This window comes from Perca fluviatilis, chromosome 12 (assembly GCF_010015445.1).
Source record: "Perca fluviatilis chromosome 12, GENO_Pfluv_1.0, whole genome shotgun sequence".
Taxonomy (NCBI): Eukaryota; Metazoa; Chordata; class Actinopteri; order Perciformes; family Percidae; genus Perca; species Perca fluviatilis.
In genome coordinates, this window is record NC_053123.1 from 5,186,463 (window position 1) to 5,208,921 (window position 22,459).

The 22,459-nt window shown below is 43.4% G+C and overlaps 1 protein-coding gene across 1 annotated transcript; it reads right to left on the reverse strand.

The window, feature by feature from the left end:
• Positions 1–80: 80 nt before the first annotated feature.
• On the reverse strand, positions 81–22,212 carry LOC120570456 (minichromosome maintenance complex component 3 associated protein). The gene is given in 29 exon segments (XM_039818820.1): positions 81–936; positions 1,139–1,292; positions 1,622–1,807; positions 3,153–3,282; positions 3,593–3,835; positions 3,838–3,882; positions 4,071–4,461; positions 5,357–5,454; positions 5,645–5,912; positions 6,686–6,839; positions 7,442–7,576; positions 9,225–9,293; positions 10,194–10,370; positions 10,566–10,718; positions 10,903–11,016; positions 12,083–12,214; positions 12,375–12,475; positions 13,029–13,276; positions 13,665–13,888; positions 14,122–14,279; positions 14,970–15,132; positions 15,631–15,899; positions 16,692–16,889; positions 17,659–17,798; positions 17,893–18,086; positions 18,472–18,619; positions 18,825–18,906; positions 19,924–20,171; positions 20,655–22,212. Coding segments are annotated over 29 exon segments (6,348 nt in total). The 3' UTR covers positions 81–768.
• Positions 22,213–22,459: the final 247 nt, after the last annotated feature.

A 22,459-nucleotide genomic window follows, 5' to 3' on the forward strand; every position in this document is an offset into this window, starting at 1 on the left:
ATGTGCTCACAAATTGATTATGATGACCCAATGCCCCAGCACAGCCTGTTAAACTAATACATGACAACTGGGCTAAATGGGAAGTTTACTTAAAAAAAATTACACTTTTATTCAGTTTATAGTTGTTTGACAATTTCATAACTCAACAATAAAAAAATTGGTTTAAACAACAGAAGCCATTCAATGGACTGTAGCTGGTATTACAAATGCAATCTAAGTAATTCAATGTGTGTTAAATAAAGACAAGAAAAGCAGCTTTTCCAGAGATTAACACGCTTTAGGAAAAAGCATATCATCGAGCTTGCGCAAAATAACACAATGATCCCACACACACACACACACACACACACACACACACACACACACACACACACACACACACACACACACACACACACACACACACACACACACACACACACACACACACACACACACACACACACACACACACACACACACTTATAAATGCAAAATATATGGTACAAAACAACTAAAATCTTGATTTGCTTTTACTTTCTAATATAAACCCAGACATTAATACACAAATACACAATTTTGCAATCTGACCTCAACAGACAAAAGATGAAAAGAAAAGATGAGACATTCACAACACAGTGAACTCAGTGTGCCACAGAATGCCATGAGCTCAGCAAAAAAAATCAAAGTTGTCGCTCGCTACAGGCAGAAGTTTTTTTATATGTAGTTGGTTTTAAAATATTTGCATAGGCGTAGAGTCCTTTGTTTTAATTTCCCTTCAATAGTCCATCAATCATCAACAATGCTCAGCAGACTACTCAGCCTCAGTCTGCAGGCCAGCTCCTCCTCATGGCTTGCCAAGATCTGTTGCTCGAGTTCCTTCAATCGCAATGCCATAGATACAGGCGGAGCTTTAGGCCAGTCTGCTTGGTCCATCAGATCATTGGGCTCTGGCTCCTGGAAAGTCAAAACAATGAAAATGCATGATTATTGCAAATTGTGATTGCAACATTTAGAAAACATTGTTGATGAATCTCTCATCATTTACAGCCATTATCTAAGACACTATTATCTAAGACATACATTATTTCTATCCCCAAGAATGGCTGGAAGTAACTTGTCTTAGGATAAGTGAGTGAGGGGAGGGGACATGTCATACCTGTGTGAGAGGGGCATCTCGAGTCTGGGATGTGGGTGTATGCATTATGGTGGTGCTGGGCATGGACAACAGAGTGGACGATGGAATAAATAGCGATGTGGACAAGTGGTCCAAGGGGTCACCATCCAGCCAACGCTGAAGCTGCTCCATGCTCCTGTAGACAAAAGTGTGTGTTAGACATGACGCACAGACATTGTAGACTATTTTTGGCAAATAATAATTGCAATAGTGTCAAGAACTTTTTTCATTTGGTCAAATTTAACTAACACCACCATACAAATGTCACAAGTAAGATGTGCTTAAAATTACTTTATAAACTAAACATTGGCAGTGAGCTTTATCTGAGATATTTTTTAAATACTTTATCAAACGATAAGGTTATTTATTTTTTATTCATACACACACCCCTTTTAAAATATCATATTCTATAAACAGGAATTCTAAAAGCAATGCAAATGTTTAAGAGCAGTGCTCTAGCTGTACCTTTTGCTTTCAGCCTTCTCCTTCTCTAAGCCCCGGAGGACGTTGTGGGCCAGTAGCTCTTGTGCTGTGGGAGTGTGCGTGATGTCCAGCGGGGCTGTCGGGGCCTCGAGAGGCTCCACCACACTGTGGAACAACCTCTGTCTGAGGGACAGACTGCTGGGCATGGCACAAGCAGCCGCGCCCGCCCTGAGGATGGAGAGAATGTCAAGGAGGGAAATTGGAAAAAGGAGAGAGCAAAGGAGGAGAAATGCGATTGTCTAGCTGCAAGAACGTGACAATGTTACTTGTACTTGCTGATATGTTCTTTAGAAACTATGAGAACCTTTAGTAATGTCTTATTTAAAACTTGAGTGACAGGGAAATTAAGTCCAAGTTTGTTCATACATGCAAGATGCAACTTTTGTAAATAAATAAAATTACCATTTACATTATTAATATGTGTCTTTCTATAATAAAAATATTTTCTTAATTTCATTCATTAACATTTCATGAGACTTTGAATAAAAACATTTGATTGGAAAAAACAAAACAAAAAAACATTTCATGAGACTTCTGGGTGAGATACACCAGCCACAATGCATAGATTTATTTTGACACCCATTGCACATACTGGATGTGCAGACATGGGTGTATATTGCCCTTTGTACCATCTACTCTGTGTAATAAATTGCCTAACCAGCAGTGACCACTACAGGAACCACAGGAAGTAGTAGTAGTACCCGGGAGGCTAAACCACTGTCACAGCAATATTTGATTTTAATTAATTTTGTAACACGTAATGGAATTACAGATGTCAGTTACTTGCCGACTCAATCTCATTATGATAATCTCAAATGATACATGTTGCATCAGTAACTTGAATCCTTTTGGGTTTAAAAGGATTTCAATACACAATTTTTTTCACAATTTTTGCCGGTTTTAAATGTCTTTGTAAAATGTATTATTATTATTATTATTATTATTATTATTATGAACTCCGTCGAGGTGACAACATGCATCCAGCAGTTGTAAGGTTAAAGGTGCAGTAGGTAAGCCTTATAAAACTGTCATATTCTGTCATATTTGCTGAAACTGACCCTATGTTCCAGTAGAACTACATGAAGCAGGTCATTTAAAAAAAAAAAAAAAGAAAAGAATCCAGCTCCTCTGGCACCACCTACAGCCTGTAGTGCGATTTACAAAAATCCACCGCTCCTTGTTCAGATGCACCAATCAGGGCTGGGGGGGGGGGTGTTTAACAGCGTTTGTATCACTGCTCAGGCACACGCATTTCATAGTGTCCTCCCCTCCCCCTTCCCCGCGCACGAGCTGCAGATAGGTTTCCTCCCCTTCCTCTCTCTTCACACGTGCTCTATCGTGCACAGCTCTCCTTTGTGGGGGGAGGTGCTTTGGAGACCGTTTTGGGCTTTAGCAGAAAGGAGGGAGGGACTGAGAAGTTGCCGATGTTCAAATTTGATCTGGATCTTCACAATCCTACCTACAGCACCCTTAACGTCTAAAAGACTGATGATGGCTTTTTGGACCTCCTTACCCTTCCCTCTCTTGCTGCTTCGCTCTGTGGGTTCGTCTGATGGTCTGGGTCCACTCCTCTGGAGGCTGGAAACCCTTTAATGACTCTGTGGGGAGGTAAACCAGGATCTCCCCATCATCGGTAACCGCATCTTAACAACAAAACAAACAAATAATCACAAACTGTAATACAATTCATTCATCAGTATGTTCACAAAAGCCAACGTTCGACTGCAGGGAACTTTCCCCTAGAACGAGGATCCTCATGACAAACTCATCGGGTTTCGACCGCATGGACCAGGGTCTAAACTTAGTTCTGGGGAGATTTTACGGAAAGGTCCCTGAAGTAGTTCCAAGAACTAAAAAGTCCATGGACCTTTGGGTAAAAACACGGCTATAGGACATGTGCATTGGTTCTAATTCTAGATCACAGTAAAATGAATAACCTAAGAATGTCCTCACCTTCACAGACAGGTGGTCCTGGGATCAGCCAGTCTTTCAGCTTGTGGTCTATGCAAATCACCAACACGTCGTCCCAAGGAATCTGACTGAAGGCTGGACCCACCATCTCGTCTCCGTCGTCCCAGTGAGTCACGGTTACCTTGGATCTGGGGTTTCGGGTACGGCGACCCTTTAGCCTGACCCTTTCCAGAAGGTTTTCCAGCCGTGACATTAGCACTGGCTGACTGCGGCGTGAGACTGGGACTGAGCAGCGTAGCGAAAAATAGAGGAGCAGAGCTCCGACCACGAGTCTAGAGAGAGAGGGAGGCATAATAAGGAAAGTGAAAAAGGAGAAGGAAGTATAACACATGGATTATTGGTCACATCTTTCTGTTTCCTTTGCACTTGAGAGGATTTTGTACAGTGATGGAACCATTAATAAAAGTCTGCCGTAATAATTAACCTTGTTTCACACAAAATTGGCATGCTAGTCACTGACCTGTAGCAGAGAGCTGCTCCCACTGTGGCAGCTGCAGGCTGAGGATGGCTTGGCGTAACCAGGCCAGGTGTTGGGCAGAGTTCCAGCCCAAATGAGGGACAAAGTCCCGAGTATCAGGCAGGCAGAACTCGCCTGGCGGCCACGAGAGTCTGCTGAGATCCTGCGACGAGACTTTGTCAGCAACGTGAGCCAGGACAGCGTTGTACAGCTTGATGACGGGCCCAGGGTCTTCGGGAGGAAGACATGCAGCGGCCCGCTCCTGCCGATGGGCGTAAACTCTGGGACTGAAATCATGGCTCAAACTGGCCTCTACGAGCTGCACCAGGGTCTGACAGGAGAGTGGGAAGGGTGGGGGAGCGCGGGCCAGCAGCCAACGTGTAGCCTGGCTCAGCTAGAGACAGGAGAGCAACAGGAGAGCGTGAGAGAAGGTGGAGAAGACTTTGAAGAAACGTTTAAAAACTATCAATCTACATCAGTGATAACAAAACTTTTTTGGCTAATGACACCTCCCAATGAAAACCTTATGGCACCATAAAATGTGAGCAGTGAGCACCAAAGAGTAATTTTCCCCTCGAAACTTCTCAAATGGTTTCATTTGAATAATTGTTAAAAACCAGAGAGCACAAAACTATACATTTCACACAAAAAAGCAACGTTTACAGAAATGTCACATTAAAAAAAACAGACAAGAAAAACAAAAGTAGCACAACTCTTTTTTTTCTTCTTTCCCATCTCATTAATCATCTGGCTACCTCTCAGATCCCCACTCCTCCAATCTCCCCCGCAGCGGGTTAAAAAGCCTGCTGTTGCCGACAGCTTTTCACAGAAATTATAACTTGACCTATCACCACTTTTTAAGTCGATATGGCGAACTCGTTAGCAAACCTATTTACACATCCAGCAGTTAAAGAGTAACATTAGCATTTATTTGGAGTTTTGTTTCTGTCCAATATTCCCTCTTTAGCTCTTCTTAGGTCTCCACCAACTCCAGAGGAAAGAGTCTCTTAGCTGCTAAATGCTGCACTATGTTTACCACTATGTTGGTTCGGGGAAGGTAGCTTTTTCGTTGAAAACAGCAGCCTTCTGTTGCCGAAAAGTTGCTGGCCAGACAGCTTAGCAATGACCCGATACTTAACAAAAGCTGCAGATTTAGGTAACTATTCTTTAACCTAAACACAACATCACTACTTCTATCAAATCTCAACAGTCCTTGACTTGTGAAAGTGAAAGATATTAAACATAAAAGATCAGGTTTGTTAGTTTCTATGCATGTGTATGTGTAATACCTGTTGGGATCCCTGTATATCACTTGTGGTCTCTGGTATGAAGAAGAATGTGAACTCCGATATCAGGCCTTCCTGGACCAGTGTGTGCAGCATCAGGGCTGAGAGGAAAAGTTCAGGTTTTACACATTTTGTCCAGATTAATTCAGCTACTGTTCCATACTACTGCCTGACATACAGTGTAACTTCATAAAGTATTGAATAAAATGCAATCCCCCATTTTATCTTTGTTTATACTAGTGACCATTACTTTAATCTTGTAATTATGTCTTTATTAGTGTTATTAATTACCTTCTTGGAGTTTCTGTGTATCCCCAGTGCCACACTTGGGCCCTGGCACCAGAATGGCCAGAGGCAGCGGGCGGTGCCACGTGCTGGCTTGCTGTAGCTGTTTGAGCTGAAGCAGGGCTGACAGCAGTTGTACATCCTGCTCGTCGTGCCCGGGCTCGATGATGACGGGCATCGCGGGGAGCAACATTATAAGGGCTCCTGTCCCCTGGAGCTCACCGCTCCCCTCGGTTTTGGACAGGCCGTCTTCGGTCAGAGGGCCTCTGGACGCCTGAGGAGACACCACCGACAGGACTGGTCAGAAAACACGTGACAATAGGGCACAGTACAAACAGACTACAAACTAATGTGTCGATAACAGGGGTTATTAATAAGTCTCGTTATATAGTTAAGCATATATAGGGTTTTGTAAAGTTAATGTTGAGTCTGTGGTATTTTTTATCCTTACCTACTTCTTTTTTTTTTTCTCACAACTCTTTTTATTTACATTTTTAATTTTCACAGTAAGTGACATACAGCACAGTCCAAGGTGAACAAAGCATAGTGAATACAGTGGGTCACTTCCCTTCCTACTTCTTTTCATTCATTCTTATTTATACTCATATTCTAATTATTGCTCTTCTTTACACACAAGCCTTTTAGCTCAGCCTCAAGGCCTTTACACACCAGCGGCGTGACAAATAAACACTTAAATGTCTGTATGTACATATTTGTTTTTCTGTATTTGTTTATTTTATATTATTTTGTAATATATTTGTTTATTTTGTTTGTTTATGTATGCACCATTCACCAAGGCAAATTCCACATAAGTGTACTTACTGTGGCAATAAAACCTTTTCTGATTCTGATAGTAGACCCCAAGAATACAAATATGATGCTGAAAAGGAGTATAATAGGGGCTCTTTAAATGAGCACTTACAGTATATATACACTATATTATAACCCCAGATTTATAAAAGCCATGTTGACTACACATGCACTCAAAAACATACACACTTGTCGATCTCTTTTCTCAGCATTAGACTGCAGTGATCCTGATCTTACCTTGATGCTGATGTGGACTTTGTGAGTGCGTTGTCCATTATCCTGCAGTGTGTTGGTGACATAGAGGGTCTGCAGCGTGCCATCTAGCTGCTCCTCCCTCACCTCTGAGTCCTTACCACCACCAAGCTTCACCTCCAGCCAGTCTGACAGGATCCTGAGGAAAACAGACAGGAGAGGACACACTCGATGAACAGCTCAGTGAACAATAGGGCTGGATCAGAATCTTCGGATATTTGTTCGTTGGGTAGTTATGAGATTTTCGATATTGGGATTTGATTTTTTTTTTTTATACTGTAACAAAGTTGAGACAGACTGAACTTTTGGAGAACTGCAACCACGCCGCAGTGGCCAATCATATAACCAGCGATCAGACTAGTCAGTTTGTTTTGAGGCGGTGTGAGAGTCCCGTACAGTAAACAGGAAACATCACTGCCTCTTTCGCAGCCATAAGTAAGTTTGAAAACACTATGAGGGTAAAAAAAAAACTAAACACAAGCACTGAACTGCCCAGAGTTTTTGTAACAGCTGACTGTTTCCTGCAACAACAAAGCACCGTCCCTCAGTCTCTTTTTAGCTCTCTTTCTCCTTGAAATGAAGCTGCCTTCAAGTGGGATCGCAAATGATCTATAAACGATCTGACGGAAAAAGTCTACTTGTGCTACATGGGGGGGGGGGTTTAAAGAACAATGCTGGGTGCCTTGAATAAGAATAAATTGAACAGGTGACCTTTTGTCATATTGAAGTGCAGCTGCTTACCTGTCTGCCAGGCTGGCTTCACTCTCGTGGTCACTCGGTAGGAGGAGAACAGCTTTCCAGAAGATTCGGTCCGGTGGGTTGGGGATATTTTCTGTCACAAGTGCTGGCAGGTCGAGTGGCGCCCACACTGTCTCACTGAGAGAATCACCAAAAAGGTCAAGATGCTGCTTTTGGCGCTTTTCCATTACATGGTACCTGCTCGACTCGCCTCGACTCTACTCGCCTTTTTTTGGTTTTCCATTACGAAAAAAAGTACCTGATACCTGCTAAAAGGTACTTTTTTTTGGTATCAGGTTCCAAGCGAGCTGAGGCGAGCCGAAAAGGTGACGTGAAAACCTGCAGGCTGCTGACTGGTCGGAAAGAATAGTCACTGATCACTGCATTGTGAGAGACGGCATTTTTAAATAGTTTAGCCAGCGGTGTTTTTTTGCTGCCGGAGGCTCCACGCAGAGCTTTCTCCGTAGCATACAAGTGGCCTGATGTTTATACTTGTGCGCTGGTGTGTGCATGTGTGATGTGTGTGTGTGGGGAGCTGGTAAGCGAGGGAGAAGTGAGAGAGTGACGGCGATTATCTCCGCAGCGAGTAGCGACTCTAGAGTCATATATATGTGAGAGAAACAAAGTGTCTCCCCTGTTCTTTCTGACTAGGGCTGAACGATTTTTGAAAATAATCTAATTGCGATTTTTTCCCCAAATATTGCGATTGCGATTCGATATTCGATTATTTTTTTAAGCTCTTTGTCTTCTGTATTATTCAACAAAGACAAACAATAAATCATTGTATAGTATGAACAACACACAATTACACACTAGACAGTTAAATAAGTAAAAACACACATATATATATATATATATATACACACATATATTTTTTTACAGTGCACAGAGAGGAGCTGCCTCCAGCCCCTCCCCCTCGTGAAGTTGCGTGCCGACACCGTCAACACTGCACTTGCTCAGAGAGGCTATCGTTACGTTAGTTGCTGTGGTCTTGCCGTGGGATTAGCTAACTGTACTAATAAAACCATTGAAACACCGCGGCCACGCTGCTGTGAAAGCTCCCTCAACTGTCATTTATCAGTCTGATTGTTACCCCTCTCAGTGGCAGCTCCTCCACCCATATCTTTATATCTTTATAACGGAGCTAACCGCTAACTGGAGCTAACCGCTAATCAGAGCTAGCTCGTTGCCAACCGAGCCTTCAGTTCTGCGTGCCTGTATCATTAACTGCATGTATGGACTCGAGCCCGAACAAAACCCTTCATTTTATTAAAATGGCTGTAAAAGTTTTAAACTTCAACTCAGAATTGTTTGAATGACAGAGATCAGCTCAAGGTACAGTGTAGCGTTAGCGTGCTAAGTTGATGCTTTCTCTGCGTAGTGCAGACTGATTTGCTCTTGCGAGTCATCAAATCGAGACCAAATCGCAGCCTTTGCGATTAGGAAATCGCGTTTTAACATATCGCGATATTATCGCAAATGCAATTAATCATTCAGCCCTATTTCTGACCACGGTGGGAAATCTGGAGCAGGAAACGTTAACTATCTCTTTGATATCATGCTGTTTACGGAGACGGAGAACCAGGAAATGAGTCGGGGAAAAGCAACGCTACTAAGCCACGCCCACGGCAGTCGCTATGATGACCCGCCACGCTGAGGCGGTACTAAAATCTGCAATGGAAAACGGACGCACAGCGCGTCGAGGCGAGTAGAGCAGGTACCATGTAATGGAAAAACGCCTTTTGTGACATGCACCACTGACTGAATAAACGGACTCGGGACTTACTCGAGCAGCTGCTGATAGTAGTAGTGAACTCTCATCTGGTGGATCGCTTCTTGTCTCATTCTCAGCAACCTGAACAAAATACAAAACATATTTCATACTCAATAGGGCAGCAAAGTGACATTTATTTAAAGGTTGACAAAGATAGTAGACTAATAACAAGGGGATTCAGCCATGCTGCAAAAAAATCTATCCAAACACATAGGGCTGGGCGATATGGAGAAAATCAAATATCATGATATTGTTGACCAAATATCTCCATGTCGATATTGCAACAATGTTGTAGGGTTGACAATTGGTGCTTTTACCAAATATTTTCAATTAGAGATTTTAGATGAATAATCATCAGTAATGTGGATACATTATTTACATGAGTAAAGGCAAATAATAAAATGCCTAGAACAGTCTGGTAAGTTCAGAAAACTACATCACTTTACTGCAGTGCAGCCTTTAAAATCAGGAAAAGTCATATTACGATATTATGATATCCAAAATCTAAGACGACATCTAGCCTCATATATCGATATATCGCCCAGCCCTACAAAACCCCATATATCATGTGCTGTAAATTATATAATCTCCTAGAATTGTACAGGGGACGGGAACGGGAACCCACGCCAGAAAAAAAACTAATTTTATCCCAAAAATCCATAGTGTTTTTCCTCTATTCATTCTGCAGCAACGCACTGCCATGAGCCCATAAATGAGACAACCGTCTGTGGTTAGTTCACGTCTGTAACAGCAGGAACGTTGAGTGTGTTATCGAAACTGCTTGGGTTAGTTGAATAGCTGGAGTGAAGATGAAGTTGTCGGTAGCTTAATGGTTACAAACAGGCTCGGTAGTGAACGCCAAGCTAACATGCAGACGGATTCGGTGTTGTGTTTTTAGCTGAGCTGGACCAGAACATATTCGGTTAAAACGGATTGGCGATTATGTCCAAAAACACGCTTGGAAAACGACAATGAACATACCTGGTGCTGGAGACGCGCGGTTTCGGCCGAACAGGCCGGGCGGGGAATGCCATGCAGGGCTGAATCAGGGGAGCCAGCGCCTTCAGTTTGAATCGAGGGTCCACGCAGCAGGGAGCTGCAGGGAAACCTCTCATCTGTCTCTTCAGCTGCCGACGCACTGCCACCACATCACGCCACCTGGTTGTACACATGAGAGGAGAAAAAGAAGAAACGGATAATAAATTGTAAAAGGGTGTTGAAAAGCTACATTCAGCCAGAGTTTGAATGGTATACTGACAGTGTGTCAGATTGATTTCAGCCAGGCAAAGTCCCATCGCAGTGTTTAGTGTTACATGATGGTCTGGTCTAAATCTTTTTCAAATCGTTTCTTACCTTTTGATGTATTTGTGGATGCGTTGCAGCTCAGCTTCAAGAATTTCTTCAACCAACAGAGCAATCTCTGCATTCAAAGTCTCCTCAACTAGACTGGTACAGACCTGCTCTGTGCATTTAGCTACACGGTTTGCTTTCTCATTCTCTGCTTGTCTGAAAAAGGGAAAAGAGTAAATTCAGTGAAGCTCATTTGTGAAAGTGTGCCACTCGTAGACATTAAACTTCATGATACTCCTTTCTTTAATTCCATCACCTTATTCTCATTTTAAATAGTTTTGTTAATTATGCAACTTCTCATCAGACCACTTTGGAAAATGGGTGAGTTTTAAAGCCTTACTGGATCTCAGAGGTTGCCGTCTCCTTGATGGTCTCGCTTAAAACTTCGTACATGAGCTCTGTGCAGAGAGAGAAGCTGTACTGAACCAGGAAGGCCTCGTGCTCCTGCCTCCTCCTGCCACCGACAGACATGGAAAAGGAAATGGGGATGAGCTGTGGCAAATACAGATACTCTGATAATACAAGATACACTGATTATGATGACATTTCGAAATTATTGATGTTGAAGAAAAAAGGAACAGAAGTTGCTTCTCTGGGGTGTTGGCGCCTTCGATTTTTGTCTTATTTCACTTTATTATATGTAACAATTTAAACACCATGATATGATACTGTGAAATGAAATCTGCTCACATGGGGAACTGTTTTTGTGTGTAAAATAAAATTATTGTGCAGCCCGACGCTGGATGTCACAATTTGCATAGAATGCTTTAAAGTGCTCATATTATGCTCATTTTCAGGTTCATACTTGTATTTAGAGGTTATATCAGAATAGGTTTACATGGTTTAATTTTCTAAAAAAAAACAAAAAAAAAAAAACATATTTTTGTTGTACTGCACATTGCTGCAGCTCCTCTTTTTACCCTGTGTGTTGAGCTCTCTGTTTTAGCGACAGAGTGAGGCATCTCACTTCTGTACCATCTTTGTTGGGAGTCGCACATGTGCAGTAGCTAGGTAAGGACTACTAGCCAGTCAGAAGCAGAGTATTAGGGCGTGCCCTTACAGTACCTAGGTAAGGACTACTAGCCAGTCAGAAGCAGAGTATGAGGGCGTGCCACGCTAGCAGCTAGGCGAGCATTATAACGTGTGTTCCAAAGTGACCACGTTTGTCTCTGAAGTAAAGGTTGGACTACAATAGAGCTGTTTGGAGCAGTTGGTGAACAGTGTTTTCTGTTGGAGATGGTAAGTCCCTTTGGGGTGGACTTTGGGCTTTTTCACTTTGTAAACCTATAATGTGCACAAAAAAGATGTATAACACAAAGGAAAGGGAAAAAGCTAAAAAAAACATAATATGAGCACTTTAACAGTTTGTATGTCTGCTTGAATAAATGGAATGGATACAACTTTTGTAACCTCTGCATAAAATTAAACTAGTGCCCCGTGTTTTGGGTCAAGGTTAAAGATGCTGTGTAGTGATAAAACACAGTGTGCTATGACCAACAGGACGTTATCAGTAGACCAACCTGGCTTCTTCAAGCTTGCGTTTCTCTTCAGCGATGCGCTCCTGCTCCAGCTTGATCTCGGTGGAGGACATCTCCTGCAGCATCTGTCCCAGCACCTCACTCACCAGAGAGTCTGCCTGCACACTGCTCTCCCTGCAGAACCAAAGGCAATAGAACAGCAAGTTAGTCATCTTAATAAAAACATACAGTGGCCTTTACACACTGTAATCACATAAATGAATGATAACGCCAACACATGATTTGAATGTAGCATGCACAAAAAAAGCTGGATGGATAAATCACTTGGACTTACGCAAGCGCTGCAGTGGCATAGCTGGCACCAGCGTCTGCTACCTGCCTCACTGCTACTTCCAACACCTCTTCAATCACACAGTCCAGTTCAGCCATTATGTCCTGCAGGAGGGGAGGAAAACAGCACAGCTACGGTCATGCACACACAAAAAACTAAAAGGACAGCTAGTTCAGGGTTTCTTTAATGAGCTGTAATTAATACAGGCCCAGCCCTTTTTCTTTGTTGGTTTTGTTTTTGGATTATATTTAAATAATGTGACTGATTGCATTATTTTTTGGTCTATGAAATGTCAGAGACTAGTGGCCAACTCCTACTACAGACCAAGGTGCCGTTTTCAGATTGCTTGTTTTGTCCATATAACTGTTCAAAACCCCCAAATATTTATTTTACAATCACATAAAACATGAGGTACTCAAGTTGAAGTACCTCATGTACCTAGTAAATGTTTCTACATTACCAAATGTACAAGGCACCATCAGTAAGGACTACAAGGATCAGAGCAAAGGTACCGTTTCTGCATGGCTGTGGCTGCGAAATAACCACGCACTGGAAAAATGCTTAAATCACAACTACAATGCGGTGAGGATGAATCAGTGCTTCAAGTGGGACCCGTCTAGCGTGGTCTGAGATAAAGAGGCAAGAGATCTTGCCCACCTCATTGCTGTACACCGGCCGAGGTTTGGGTGGAGGTGATGGTGGTTTGACAGGCTGAGGTTGAGATATGGGCTGGAACAGCTGCTGGGCGTCTGCTGGGTGGGCCGTGCTGGGACACGGTTCACTGGGCTCTCCCGTCTCGTCTAGAACAGCTGGAGGCGGCCTGAACGCAGCGGGCATGTCTGGAACGCCCTGCGACAGCAACTCAACGCTGGGTGGTGCCTTCACCTCCACCTTGGCAGCGATTCCTGAGACAATTAAAAAAACATGTCAGCTGTCACTGAGACTGAGTCTTTACATTCTTATACATAGTAGATGTGATAAGATCACCTACTCATTTTAAATCTATTTTAAGATGAATGCTTTTAAAATTATGCAGGCCCCTGTCGCTAGAGAAGTGTAATAATAATAAAATGTAGCATTACATGGATCAGATATGTATTGTAGTGTGGGAAACTTCAAGATCTGAAAATAACAAAAACATATTTTCCAGCTCTACATATAAACAGTGCTGTTCAGGTTAGTTTAAATGAGACAATGCACCATATATTGCTATCCTTAGCCAATGAGAGAACTGTTAATCGAGAACTAAAAGCTATTTGCCAGGGATAAGATCAGGGGGAAAAGAGTGAATACCTTTAAATTGGCTTGGAGTGGGCTCAGCCAGAGGGCCTTCTCCACGGAATCTGTTCTGGGAGTCAAAGCAGCAGACGGGGATGTGCTGCAGAGGGCTGGGGAGGGGGCCTCCGTGCACCACCTGTCCAATCAACACCGTTTTCTTTGCGAGGATAACGTCAGACTTCTTCTGGGACAGAGGCAGCTCTGGCTCCTGATAGGCTACCCGACTCAGCTCTACCACACTGTGAACAATAATAATCAAATATATTAATGTAGATTTTTGGCACTATAATATTTGTTTGTTAGCAGGGTATCTTTCAATGATATAGACACATTTACATTTCTGATCATAACTACTTAACTCTGATGTATAGGATTCTCTGGGATAAGTATATAATTCTGGGGTTGCAATCTTTATTTTTTTTCAAAACTTTATTATCAAATTTAGCCACTCAAACTTCTAGTAGACACTCACCCATCGTTGACAGTCAGGCCGTACTGCTGGATGAAGTGAATTCCCTCATCAGTGTTGCGGAACATTAACATCCGAACTATGTCCTCAACTGGAAACGCAGTCGACCGTGGACCCACCGTGTGGGCCAAGTTCAAGGTCTTCAAGGCCTTAGCTCTGACCTGCATGCACGCACAAAAATTTGAAAGAACATAAATATTAAGGTAAAGGTACTTTATTGTCACATACACATAGCGAAATTCATTCTCTACATTTAACCCATCCCTCAAGGGAGCAGCGGGCAGCCATTTACAGCGCCCGGGGACCAAGTCCAGATCTGAGCCAGTGCCTTGATCAAGGGCACTGACTGGAGAACCTAGTACATGTTTTTTGATGGTGGGGGGAAACCGGAGCACCCGGAGGAAACACACGCAAACATGGGGAGAACATACAAACTCCACACACAAAGGCCCGGACCAACCTGGACTCGAACCTAGAACCTTCTTGCTGTTAGGCCACATAATGCAGCATTGGGCCACCAAGCTGCATTACGCAATAGGCATTAAATGGCACTATACCACACACACACACACACACACACACACACACACACACACACACACACACACACACACACACACACACACACACACACACACACACACACATATATATAAATAATAGAGCAGTCCCCCATCTCTTAACTCATTTATTTGTATCTCCTTCTCTACAATGGCTATAGTTTTGTTATGTTAAAATAGGAAAGGGACACTGGCTGTTGCCTGGATTCTCCTCATGCCTTATTGGGAAGGTTCAGACAAGTTCACAGTTTTCTAAGCCTAATTCATTAATAAAAGGAAACCATTTCTGACCTGATTGAAGTATCTGTGTAGGAGGCAACTGGCGAGGTAGGAAGCTCCTTTCACCAGCTTGAAGAAGCGCACAAAGTTGTTGCTGTTGACGGCAGTGAATGCGTGCACGGCAAACTTCACCTCAGGGGAATTGCGCACCTCGTCGCGGAATTGCTGCACTTCACTGTGTGGACATGAAGTGTGAGGAAGTACTTCTTTACAGCACAGAGCGAGGCACAAAAGGCAGTGAATGCATACAAACAAATCCTTAAAAATAATGTGAAGTCACAGCTGAAGATGTATAAAGTAATTTCTATATCTATCTATCTATCTATCTATCTATCTATCTATCTATCTATAGACATATATATCTATATAGATAGATAGATAGATAGATATCGAAGGACGCAAAGTTACTTTTTGGTACTAGAATAATAAAATAAATTGCTTTTTCAGTCCACTAGATGGTGCAGTTGAGTTTTGTCAAAAGTTGTTGACAAAGTTTTCCTTTGGGAAACATAATTTGAAGTTGGAAAAAGGTAATAAATTATATATATTGCAGAATATCGTAATGTGTTTAAAATCGCAATCATATCGTATTGTGACATAAGTATGGTGATAATGTAATGGCCTCTGGGGATTCCCACCCCTAATTTGTGTACGTGTGTTTCAATGGACTGACCGCAGGATGTCGCCGTCGTTGAGCTTCAGCAGCACGCTGTACTGGCGGAACTCGGCCTCCAGGGGGCAGAAGACCTGACGCGTGGCCAGGTCCTGGTACATTTCTTTGAGACTCTGCAGGCACTTTGTCATGTTCTCGTTGTTGATCTTGGCGTCAAAAGCCGACATGTGCTCCTCGCAGAGATGGTGAGCGCAGTGTACGTGGAAGCGTGTGCACTTCTCAATCAGCGACACCGTGTATGGGCAGCACAAGTGCTGCTGGATAATGTCCTGTGGGGAGTAAATGTAAAAGATTGTTTAGGCCTAGAACAATTACTACATATTTGTTTAATTGTCAATTTCTTTAAAAAAAATTTCATAATCCCAGTTTCTTTGTTTAACTGCAATTACTTGCTGACATTAGCTAAGGTCTTAAGGCATATGACTGGTAATTGTTGATTTTGTTTAGAAATGCCAAATTATAATTATATAAGTGATTATTGGTCAGACTATAAGATTTTATTATATCAATTGTTAGTTGTTGGCACTTGATCCTATACACGTTCATAGCAACAAAAATGACGAGGGGGGATACAGTTAGAAAAAATGTTTTATGATAATAAAGAGGCGTTGTTTACTTCATAGGCTGTGTACTTGTGTCTTTATATTATCTGGGTCACATAACAGTGATATATAATCAAAAGATATATGCTGGAATTCATGCAAAACTTGAATTTGTTTTCAAAAGTAATACATAAAAAAAAAAATTTGACTGACAGACAATTATATTGTTGACTGCAATTATTTCTGAGACAATTAATTGTACAGCACAATTTGGAATTGTTACAGCACAATTTGGAATTGTTACAGCTCTAGGATGGTTTCACTTGTTATGGTGAACTGATCACAACAACTAATTGTGACCAAATCACTTTTATTAAACTGGGTATTAAGGGCAGCTGGGCTCTGTTTTGTTTTATTATCCACATGCATGTATTTGTCTGGGGGTGCTGACACAGTACTTGTTTTTTTAACACCAGGTTTTAGCGTGAATACAGCTGACATTTGAAGCAGACCCTTTACCTTGCGGATGCCGCGGGTCCTGTTCCAGACAAAGTCATACCAGTCCCGGTAGTTGTCATGGCCCTGGTCCATGATCTGAGTCACCAGATAGTCCATGGTCATACTGAGCACAGGCAGGGGGCGCAACTCGTGGGGAAGGGGCTCTTCCTGGTCGGCTGATGAGCGGCTGTACTCCTTGATGGCTGCAGAGTGGTCCACCTAGTCAGAGGGAAAGGAGGTTTCATTTTTTCTCCCCGCAGCCTTCAAAGTAACTGCAAGCTCCTGCTTGCAGAAATACTATTTCTCCTCATCCTTTAAAAAGGTGCTCTAAGTGATGTCACACGTTTTTTAGGCTACAACATTTTTCGTCACATACAGCAAACATCTCCTTACTATCCACGAGCTGCCTGTCCCCTGAACACACTGTAAAAAACGCGGTCTCTGTAGACAGCCCAGGCTCCACAAACGGCAACAAAAACAAACCGCGCCAACCTGCACCACCAAACATAACATACAGTGTTCCAGCCAATAACCGACAAGGATTTGGGGGCGGAGGTTCAGGGGTTAGTGCGCGGAAGGGAGGGGACGGGATGAGGAGGAGGAAGGGGTGAGCTAGCCTCCGTTTTGTTTGACAATACTTCGAACGTCAACAAGAAGTGACGTCACCCAACATCGCTTAGAGCACCTTTAAGCTACAACATATTTATTCCATCAATGTATTAATATGCAGGCGGACCAAAATAACCAATAAATGGAACTAGATAATAATAAAAAAAGAACATTTATGTTTATCCTTCTTTACTTTGCATTCCTATGTGGAATGAGAGTATAGCAAGTGATCTGCATTGCAAAAGCTAACAGATTAAATTCAAAACAAATGTCTGAAAGAAAGCCAAAAATGAATACCACATATTATGGAACATCTCACAGTGCTGCCTGAGCTATATTCTTCAGTCTGTATATGGAACATAAGCATTAAGGATGTTACCATCTCCGTATCCGGGAGGATCTCGAATATGCTCAGCTGTTTCCGGGTTTCCCTCATGTACCGCTCCTTCTCCGGACACATGTCAGGACACGTCCCCACAAACACCTTCGACAGGTTCAGGTCCGTCCTCTTGGGCCGACCTGTGCGGACATATCGTGCACACAGTGAGAATTTCTCTCATGTTTTTAGCCACGTTAATTGGCTGCAGTAGACTGGTGTGAGAGGTGGCTTCACCTTGACGCAGGATCTTGTCTCTCTGCTCCAGGAGGCGGAACTTGTCCTCGGCGGTCTCAGCCACCTGGCCAATGAGGTGGAGGAGGGAGGAGGGGACTGGGCACTCAGAGCTCTGGGCCTCTGTGCTGCTCTCTCTCTGGGCTTCAGTGTCAAATTGCAGAGACTTGGCTGAGGACGACTTCTTCGCCGGAGAACTGACACACGAAAAGACGTATGTAAGACAGTCACAGCACTACAGTAATGTGTACACCTGAGGTCTGCTCAAACTGTTAGCTCATTTTAATCAGGGCTGAAAACATTACTGTTTACCACAGCTTTCTCATAAATTCGATCCATTATTGTAATTCTTAACTATTCTTTTTTGTCCTTAAATGTACTTCTGGCTTAATTTAATGATTTTAATGTTATACTGTTTTTATAGATTTTAATATCTATTTTATTATGTTTCCAAATGTTTACTATTTTTCTCTTTCTGCAATTGTCTCTTGAATGTACTTTTATTGCTTATGTTTACAATGTGTTTTTATGCTTCTGTAAATCACTTTGAGTTGCCTTGTGTATGAACTGTGCAAGTGTTACCTGCGGCTGACGGCCATCATGCTGGGGACTGCAGAACTTCTGTGTGCAGGTTTTCTGAGTGGCGAGGAAGCAGCCTTGGACTCTGTGTCCTCCTGACTTTCTCCCTCCTCCTTTCCTGCGGCAGGTCTGCTCCCTTTGTCCCCAGGACCTAATGCACAAAAGGCAATATAGTGACTCACTGCAAGGAATTAAAAGGGAATATGAAATAAACTGCTTGGGACTCTTTACATCCGTAACAAAGTCCCGATTTATAGTCACTTTGTTTGTACCTCTACACAGTAATATCAATACAGCTGGGTGCTAGCAATTATTTCTGTATTAATTGAAATGTCATAGTAATATATTGCATTTACTCTGCTTCTTTCTCTGCCACAAGAGAGTGAGTTCGTGTCTATGCAGGAGTTTGCCTTTCTTCTTTGCCTTTGCTGCTGATGCCTGAGAGTCAAGTGACAGAAAGCAAAAGAATACAAGAATAAAATACAGCAAAATACAGTATATATGAATAATCTAATTTAATAATAAAAAGTTAATTAACAAATAAACACATCATCATCTTTAGCCTGTCTCACAGAGCAGGTAGTGGGTTAGCTAGCTAAATTTTGAGGTTATCCGTAGTGTAAAGCCCCTGACACACCAACCCGATAATCAGCCGTCGGACAGTCTGGCGAGGTCGGTGACTCGAGTCAGTTCGGTGTGTTCCGTGCCGTCGTCCGTCGGCCTTCATTTTGGCCGACCTGACATGCTCAGTCGGAAGGCGGGTACTGCTGGCAGTCGGACTCAAATGACCAATCTGATTGGTGGAGTGTTAACCAGGAAATGACGAGCGGGATTAGCGCGACTAACGCCTCTCAAAATCTGATGAAAATCCTTTAAACTGACCTTTGTCGATCTGAAATGAAGACAGATTCAGCAGCTGTATGGCCTATTTCTCGCTTAAAATGTTTTCAGAAACACGTTTCAGTGAACTATTTTAGTACAATATGAGATTGTATTCTGAACAAGCCGCCATGAAAGTCTGGCTTTGAATTTTCAGAGAAACCAGACCCACGTGACGCGTTCGTCCAATCAGGTGCCGTCGGCAGTCGGCATCGCTTCGGTGTGTTCCGAGGCACTTTTTTTTGGCCATCTCGGGGTGGCAGTCAGTCCAACTGCCTTTCCCGCTGAAGGTCGGCCGTCGGGTTGGTGTGTCACCGGCTTTAAACCAAGTTCAGTTGAAATGGGAAGTGATGCCCAAGACTCAAGGAGTAAAAAAAGAAGTCCAACAACTAGCAGTAAAAATCAGTGCTCCACTCTGGCCATGTAAAATGGGAAATAGCAGGTATAAGTGTGCTGAAAAAACTAAGATAGTTGAGGACCAGAGTGGGAGAACAGTTATTAAAGCCAGGAAACTCAAAATAGCTACAGTATAGGTGAACGTGCTTTAATGGGGTAAGTAGCGTAGAGTTAACTCACATGATCATCAAAGTGTACTATGACCATGTTCTTGCCAGTCCGACAGAAGACTCTACGGACTTTGCCAAAACGACTAAAGTGCTTCTCGATCACGTCTTTCCTGTTGTAGGCTGGAGGCACATTCATGCACCGGATGATGGTGCAGTCGGTGGGAGACATGCCGCTCAGGCTCTCCGAGCTCTCCCTGCGTCTGGCACCTCTCACAGGGGTTGTGATGCCAAGGTTTGAGTCGGGGGATTTTGCGGAGTCTAGAGAGGGTTGATGGGTAACAGGCAGACAACAGGATGAGTATATTCTAATAATGCAATCCATTCTTTTATTTCGCTGATATGTATGAAATTCACAGCAGAGGTTTAGTGGGAAAAAATGGATCCATTCATATTTCATGTTGCCCACCCCCAAATTTAAAGTTTTTCTTTAATTAAAAAATATCACTAATATGTATTTACTCCTACTAATTATAAATCCTAAGATTTCTTTACAAATGTGGAAGACTTGCAACTACTTTCACCACTTTTACAGAGAGGAGTCTTTCAACATGAGAACATTTGTTTGGTGATACAACTCACCAATATTTATCAATAGAAAGTAGAAAGTACTAGTATTTGACCATTTATTCAGGCATGCAAGAGTCATTTAAGAGTGTCTTTTAGTGCAGATTTCAGAAATGCATAAACACAACTGATACAAAATGCAGGTAATACATAGTATGTATGATTTGTACATCTCACCTGACTCTTCAGCTTTTTCTAGGACATTCCTGGTCAGAGCTTGCACTGTGGGTGGTGTAGTTGTAGGTAGGTCGTCACCCTGGGCTTGGATGTCTTCCCTCTCTGTCTCCTCCCACTTCGGCGCTTGTTGCTGAGTCTCCTTTGCAGCCTCTCGTCTCACTGGGTTAGAGACATCTCTACGAATACCACTTAATGCCCTACCAAATAAGCCTACTGGTGGGCCACGGGACCTCATTAGGGGCCTCTTTGAAGGGTGTCTTGGTGAATCTGCTTCTGCTGGAACATCCTCCTCCTCCTCTCCTACGGCATGCTTCTCTGGGCCGGTGCTGCCGACTGTTGGATCCTCCTTGCGCTTGGTGCCTTTGCTAAGTCGCGGAAATATATTTGGGTCTCCTAGTCCCTCAAGGTTGCTCCTTTTCTCCTCTGTACTAGTCTCTGCTTTAGCTTTGGTGTCAACAAAAACTGAGGGCTGACCACAACTGGTTCCTCCAAAAAGTGGTTTTGTCTGGGGCTGGAGGGCTTTGGCTGAAAAGCTAAAAGACGATGGGGTGGTGGGCTGGGTGGTTGGTACCTTAGGGCTGGAGCTGGAGGGTGCAGCTGGCTGAGAAAAGGTGAACTGCGGCGTGTTGTAAGAAGTGCTCCTATTGCCGGTTGTTAGTGGATTTTCCTGAGCAGAGATAGAGGGAGCTGCAGCTGGCTGTGAGAAGCTGAAGCCCAGCTGGCCAGACTGAGCCCCAGTGGGCAGAGAGAAGCCAGTGGTGGTGGTGGTGCTGCTGCTGCCGCCGCCCATGGTGCTGGAGCTTGTCTGGGACCCACTGCTGCCAAACGGTGAGCCGGACATTGCAGTAGTTTGAGGGTTAGCAGGCTCAGGGCTAGCACTGAAGATGGGTTTGAACACTGCCTCATTGGCCGGCTTGAAACTGTATTTGGGTGATACGAAGCCTCTGCTCTGCGTCGCACTCGGAGCTGTGCCAAATACACTGGTGGTGACACTGGTAGACGACGGCTGTCCAAACACAGACTGTCCAAAACCCAGTGGCTGAGGTTGCCCTAAGGCAGTGGTAGAGACAGAATCCATCTGGGTGTTTGAAAACCCAGGGGGCTGTTGGCCAAACCCAGGGGGCTGCTGACCAAATCCTGGAGCCTGCCCAAAGGCAGACGTCTGCCCAAATGAAGTCGTCTGGCCAAAGACTGAACTCTGGTTCGGTCCACTAGTCTGTCCAAAAGCTGGTGCAGTGCTATTACCAAAGCCTGAGCTACTCATTCCTACTGATGTCTGTCCAAATGCTGGAGCTTGGCTTATTGTTGGCAGCGAGGGGGTCTGTGCTGACGACTGTCCAAAGGCAGGGGTCTGTCCGAAAACGGTATTTCCATGAGGCGAGGGCTGATTTAAGACAGATGGTTGTCCAAACGCTGATGGTTGAAAAAAACCCATAGTTTGGGGCTGATTGCTAGGATTTTGCTGTCCAAATGACTGGAACAAACCAGTCTTCACAGCGTTGCTTGGGGCTTGGAAAGCTCCACCTTGTGGACTGCCAAACGGATTGGATTGATTCATGGCCCAAATATTAGCGGAGGTTTAGCTAGTATCCTTGGTTATTTGTTGAAATAAATGCTTCTCATCCAGGCATTTAAGCGGCATACATCTGTAACACTGTTCCCGTCTTTCAAGTTTGTCGATATACCACCCTATCACGTAGCTAAAAGTCCACAGAACACTATGAAGACACGAAGGAATAACAATACATAACGTTAAGCCGTTAGCCTAAGCTAACACCACAAACATTGTTTACCGTAAGTTAGCG